This window comes from Ochotona princeps, chromosome 2, assembly GCF_030435755.1.
Source record: "Ochotona princeps isolate mOchPri1 chromosome 2, mOchPri1.hap1, whole genome shotgun sequence".
In the NCBI taxonomy this organism is placed as follows: domain Eukaryota; kingdom Metazoa; phylum Chordata; class Mammalia; order Lagomorpha; family Ochotonidae; genus Ochotona; species Ochotona princeps.
The window spans coordinates 116,558,673-116,565,212 of record NC_080833.1 but is presented as its reverse complement, the minus strand read 5'-3'; the positions used below and the strand labels follow the sequence as shown (position 1 = coordinate 116,565,212).

At 42.2% G+C, this 6,540-nt stretch overlaps 1 protein-coding gene across 2 annotated transcripts; it reads right to left on the bottom strand.

Annotated features, from left to right (window-relative positions):
* Positions 1-1,191: 1,191 nt before the first annotated feature.
* Positions 1,192-6,230, bottom strand: RGS4 (regulator of G protein signaling 4). 2 transcript variants are annotated; one of them, XM_004589128.3, is made up of 5 exons: positions 6,064-6,230; positions 3,955-4,059; positions 3,579-3,640; positions 3,107-3,273; positions 1,192-2,714 (listed from the first exon to the last, which is right to left on the bottom strand). In XM_004589128.3, exons 1-5 carry the CDS (start codon positions 6,105-6,107, stop codon positions 2,475-2,477), a joined length of 618 nt encoding a protein of 205 aa, XP_004589185.2. In that variant the 5' UTR covers positions 6,108-6,230; the 3' UTR covers positions 1,192-2,474. The 2 variants fall into 2 exon arrangements, with proteins under 2 accessions (XP_004589185.2, XP_004589186.2); XM_004589129.3 differs by lacking the exon at positions 3,107-3,273 and having other exon boundaries at positions 2,505-2,714; positions 6,064-6,213.
* Positions 6,231-6,540: the final 310 nt, after the last annotated feature.

Here is a 6,540-nt window from a genome sequence, read left to right as displayed (position 1 = left end):
TCTGTAACTCCCTTCCATGCCTGCAGTTTTTCACTGCTCTGTCTTGATCAGGTGGCAAGCAGGAGCACTGTTCTGGAAGGTGAGTTCCAAACCTTGAAAACTCTTTGAGGACTTGCAACCCCTAAATCTGCTTAGTGACTGTCTTGGTTCGGTGAGAAGGGGCAGCCAGAGCCTGGCAGGAACTGAAGAACAAAAAGTATTCAGTTTCTGCCTTCCTGCTCAGAGCTGTTTGGCAAGGGAAGGATAAAACTCAGCATGAGTCATCTTCTAAAATCACCCTGCACCCTGCTGTTTTCTCACATCTCTGAGGACCATTAATGTGTTTCCAAGCAGATGGTTTTGTGCGAAGCATTTATTTACTCGTATTATTAAGATGCAAGTGGTGCACTGGAAAGATACACTTTGAGGCCCATAAAAGCACAGGAGAGAAACAAGCATGCATTATGGAGGGAGTCTTCCCTCCCTGGACCATGAGCAAGCAAGTTCATCATAGCAAAGGGCAATGACACCTTCCGGAAATGCAATGAAAGAACACACTCCAAAAGGTATTACATAAAATAATTTACTTCTCATTCAGAATGACTTTCCAAGGTCTATATATGAGACAAGAATATGTGAGTACAGATACAATATCAAAGGCATGACAATGGTAATAGGGCAAGACCAGCAGAGTTATGCGTTTGGATCCAGAAGTTACTCAAAAACAGAATTGTGGAGCTGTTTATATCAAAAAGGGTCACTGATGAGGTACTTTGGGAGACATTAGGAGCAAGACCGCCAGAGAGGTAAGAAAGTTACAATTAGTAATCGTACTTCTTAAATGCGATGAGCCTTGTGTACACAGACTCTGGTGTCTTATTCTGCAGCCCAGTACATTGGCGTAGAAGCCACGAATGTGCTCATGCAGGCAACTGATGCCGAAGTCACAGAAAGAATGCAGGTGCCGAGTGTGTGTACACTCTCTCAGACAGTAGTTTTAGAAGAATGAGAAGAAAATTACTTCCTGGGCATTCATTAATAATTCAGATAATAGCCTATACTCCATTTATAAAACAATACACTAATAAAAACATCGTACAAAATAATATCATAAATAACATAAGGGAGAAATTTCAAGTATTTCACATTCCTTGAAAAGTTTCAAACAGTAGTTCTAACAATTGACTTGCTTGCTTGCTTCAATTCCTTCTATTTTTCTTTTATTCTCTTGTTGTAACTGAACCTGTAAGAAGCATCTACCGTCTTGGTTAGTCTTGATGTTTGGGATGAAATGAACAAGATTTTGCCTTGTAAGAGCATTCTGGCTTGCGAACCTGTGTCCCCTTTATACAATGTAGCCTTTTCCCTGATGCCAGCTTGTACGCACAGGCATAGGGCTACAACCATTCCCAGGGGAAGTGCCAGCTAACCAGAACAAAGTAAGGAGACATCTGGTGGCTATGGTTCTCAAGACCAAAAATGAGAAAAGCACCTTGATTGAGAGAGGGGGAAGGACAGAGGATCATGACAATGACCTTTGCGGTTGATACCCTTGCTTAGCCAATAAATTGTGGTAAGTGTAGCTGGAAAGACTTTAACTGAATTTCTTCATTCAGCTCAATTATTCCATTTCCCAAGCCCATACCAACCCTGCTGCTAATAAGTATGCCCTGAGCACCCAGGCAAAGAGCAGAAGCCAGCAGCTTGAGGGACTGAGAAGTGTCACTAATGACCATCAATCTAGATCAGTCCTGTGTCAGTCCGATGTATGATTCTTTTGTGGTCTTTGCTCTGTCAAATAGTGTTTAATGCAGAGGCTATTGGTGGCTAAATTAAACATGAAGTTTCATGGATACTTTTCCAGAAAGACCAGTGCAGTTTTACAGAGTCAATCTTCCACAGCTGGTATTCCTTTCTTAGCCTACGTGGTGGCTAGCTTAGTTTTCCCTGTTCAAATGAGTATGAAAGACCACAGATCGGAACAGGCATGTAAGTGCATACACTCTAGTTATGAGCACCTAGGATATTTCCCTCCCAGCTATTCTTACAGAGAAACACACATGTGTGTATAGACACACACATGTACATAGATATGTCAGATTAGCCTCATCCAAACATCTGGAGTCTGGAGAAAATGCTGGCTAACAGAAAACATGTGCCCTTGAATGTCACATGACATGTATCAACCAACCAACTTGAGGTCAAACTCTTGGGAGGAGGAAGCATCAACAACCTCTGAAAATCCCAAGCTCCAAGGCCATTATCTGAATATTTGCTCACACGGCATTCTAAGAGGAACTTGGCAAAGCTGGATTGGAATCAGGTCCCAACCTGATGAACTCCCAAACACCAAGACTAAACCTAGTTCTCACATGAAAGTGACTCACACATGGCAGGCAGTATGAACACTAGGCTACAATATGGATAAAGCACTGGCCTCAAGTTTTCCAGAGCATAGAGTCTCAGCATTTCAGCCATCCAACCCCGGGAGAGAATTAGGCACACTGGGGGCGCAGGGTGGCACAGTCTGCAGAATGTTTGGCTCCTTTCTGTTTCTCTGACCCACAGTGGGAAGGGTTGGCCAAATCAAGATAGAAGTGGGACTTGAGGAAGCGACGGTATGAATCCTTCTCCATGAGGTTGAAGATCTTCTTCTGGGCCTCGTCAAAGCATGTTATCGTAGGTTCTAGCATGTTCCGGCTTGTCTCTTCCCTGGTGCAAGAATCTAGGTTCACCTGAGGAGAAAAAGCCAAGGTGTCATTACAGCTACGACCTTGGGGAAGATGGTATGGCTGCGTGCTTTGGACTGAATAGTAATGGATGGAGCACCCTGCGATATCCCAAAAAGGAAAAGAGAAAAAAGATCAGACTCCACTAGGAGAGGTTCATTTCTGCACAGAGTAAGCCTAGCAAACTCCTCTTTCTCTTAACCGATGAGGTTCATCAAAATCTCCAATAAAGAAGGTTATTTAAATGATGTGGATAAAAGTACTTTTTTCTGAATTGTTTCTGGCTCTATTGCCATATCTTTTCCTGTAGCTCCCATGAGTTAAAGATGCACGCCCCCGAATATCACTTGCAGTCCTCTTTGCTAAGACCCAGAAGGTTTTCTGCTGGGAAAACCTACCTCTTTTGTTGCCTGAACTGAGATGAATTCATTATAGATCTTTTTGGCCTTCGGACTCAGTTTAGAGGGGGATTTGATTTTCTTATACTCTTCACAGCTGACCCAGAAGTCAATGTTCTCCTCGCTGTATTCAGATTTCAAGAAAGCTTTGAAAGCTGCCAGCCCACCTGTGACAAAGGGAAAACAACGCTCATCATCATATTCAATGACCACTTGGATATTGTATTTCAAGTAAAGCTGTAGTACTTGCAAATAAAGCACAGGTTCAAACACCCCCTAGTTTTCTCCCTCGCTAGGAGATCACTTGGGACCAGGTCATGCTCTTCTCTGGTATCTATTACATCCAGCTACAAGATACGAGTCCTTTCAAGAAAATGCTTCAATTCCAAAATAGTTGGGCAGCTATGCATTCTCAAGTTAGATATAAGTGCTATGCATTCTCAAGTTGGATATAAGAAGGTGTTAGACTTACATTCATGGCCAATCAGGTTTTCCAGCGATTCAGCCCATTTCTTCACTTCCTCTTGACTCACTCTAGAGACATTAACAGAGAAAAAGAATGATGTGAATGACATAATGCAAAAATTGGAGCAAGAAATCTAAGACTGAATAAAATGTATAGACTTTTCAGCCGCATGATGAGATCTATCATCGATTAGGACTTATTTTTTTTTTTTCCCACTAAATACGTGGGGGAAAATCTCCAAGGAAGTTGTGATTTTCATGCAGATGAAGGTCCTCTTGACTCAAATCTGGCTTAACTTGGGACATAACTTTCTTCTTTTCTCAAAGAACTATCATCACATATGTAAAACTCAGTGCATCTTCACCCATGCCATTTCTCGTACCTCTGGCATGTCACCGCTTTGTCCTTCTTGCTGTGGGAGGAGTTATGTTCACAGGAGTCTGACTTCTGGAGCAGGAAGCCCAGCCGGTGCTTCATGTCTTTTGCACTGCATGGAAGAGGAAGAAGGGGGATTAAGGATGCTAAGCACCTCTCCATAAAAGAAAACCTAGTGGTAGAACTTAAGACATTCACTGCTAGTATGCAAGTCAGAGGCAGTTAATCTGGAGAACAGAAACTGAAGTTGATGTTAACTCTCAGGAATCCAACACCAGTTTCATCCAAGGGCTTACTACAGCACCTTGAGATGGAAGTGGTAACATCAGTTTGTTTACTCATAATTGGAAATTTTAGGAGCTAGAAAGCAAACAGTAGCTGCAAAGTACGACACCTATTTGCCATCCGCCCCCTTGTGGTGGTTGGTTGCTATTGTCACCTGTCTGCAGGCACAGAAGGAAGACGCTCTGAAAATTAAATGTCTGTTTCTTTGCAGTCATGTATGTGACTAGGGCAAGAAATTTGCACTGTGGGGTAAACATGGAGTGTGTGGTGAGCTGTTCAGTTTCCAAAGAGGAGTGGCTAACTCAAGTGCTGAGGCTGAAATCTACATTCCTTTAGGTTCAGTTTTCAGACAATATTCTGCTATAACTTCCTTCCTTTTTAATATCTACGCTGTTTCATCTCAGAAGCTGCTATGAGTACACTTAGAAATATCCTGATGATATAATGCAACTACAAAAATTTAAAACAAAAATGACTGAAGAAGTTGCTGGAATCTGGCAACCTGGATTTGTTCTTCACTCACATACCTCCTGTGTGACCTTGGGCAGTGGAGAGTGCCTCTGGGGACTCAGGCCCTGCTGGAGAAGGTACTGGACTAGGGGAGTGACATTTCCCTGCAGCAAAGGGGAAGAGCAGCTGCCTGATGAATTAGAGGTGAACATCCCCTATCATCTGCTTAACCCCTCAAGGCCAGAGCCGCAGCACGATCTGCTCCCAAATATTTACTGGAACATGATTTTTTTTCCTGACACTTCTGCATCCTTTATGATTAATTGCATATGCATGTTAATAACTGAAGTGTGGAATATCTTGCTCCATCCGGTGAGGAAATGAACGGTGGAGGTGAAGGGTACTTACTTCTTAGGAGCTGTCTGCCAAACTTTCCTGCTCCGTACTAGAGAAGCTATCAGTGATTTCATACGTCTGACTGATAGAATACTTGAAAGGAAAATGTCTTAGAAATATACAACAGACTCTGCTTTCTGGAATTATAAGCTGAAATTTGCAGGGAGATAAAAAAAGGCTGTAGATTGTTTTTTATTTTTTTGGGTTTCTTTTGCCTTTAACTATAAGATTAAGTGATGTCACATATTTGGATTTTGTTCTTTATTTTTCCACTGGCTAATAAAGAGTTTCTGAAAGCATCTACTTCGACACGTCTAAAATGCTGAGGACAAATGACTTGGTATTTATCTTTCTGGATTTCATTTCACATTGACAAAGCAATGTTTTTAGAAGGGGCTGATGCATAAAACTCTTAGGTGATTTACTATGATCAATATTCCTTAACCATCACTCACGTAATACACTTCAAGAACGAGAGATAGATAGCAAAAGAGAGATAAGAGATAGTAACGTAGAGATTATTTTAATGTGGCATTTGTTTATGATAATATGAAGAGTGAAAGATACTACAATTCCAACAGAAAACAATGTGCCTGTCTGATGCTGTTTATGGTCCGAGAGCCCACTGGCTCATTCTCATACATGTATGCTCAGGTAACGGCAGTAATCATAGACATCCCACAGCCTGCTACACACAAAAGCAAAGTCCCAAACTCAAATGAATTCATTAGAACAAGTTTGGTTACAGGACTGGGTTTAAAGATTAGAACGGTTTCAAAAAACATACAAGTACCAAAATTGAGAAGAGCACACTGCTCAAGTCACAAACCAACTTATTCTTGGAAAAAAAAAAACACACATGTAGCTGGTCTTCCCCTGATCAGATTGCTCCTAACACCATCAACTAAGCTAGTTCACACAAGTGCAAGTTAACAGGGAAAAATCTATGCAAAAGTTGAATGCAGTTAGCTGAAAACAACCTTACCTCCTCAGGCAAGAAGCCGGGAGACCTGCAAGTCCTTTGCACATCTTGTTGAGCTGTGTGGGATTCACCTAGCAGCAAAGAGAAGCAGCAGGAGGAGCTGTGGCTTCTGTTTGGAGCACACTTTGCCTTCTCCCCAGCAAAGATGCTCTCAGAATCAGGGAGCGTCTGGCTCCTCAGCCTGCAGGGGGCTCTTTTATAGGCCAGCCGCCACCCACCAGCCAATCAGATGACAGCTGTGCAACACCAGCAACCAGCTCTCTGGCTCTCCAGCCCCTGCAAGGGATGAGGAAGAAAGGACTTATACATCAGCAATGCAAAGTGGACAAGCCGGAAAAACCTCTTCCGAAGCAGACATACAGATAAAAAAAAAAAAAAAGACTCAATCTCTCTCTCCAGATGTCCGAGGCTTTTAATTTCTAGAGAAGGGGAAAGTAAAAGAGCCTACGGTGTTGTAAAATATGGAGTTTATGTAAAAAC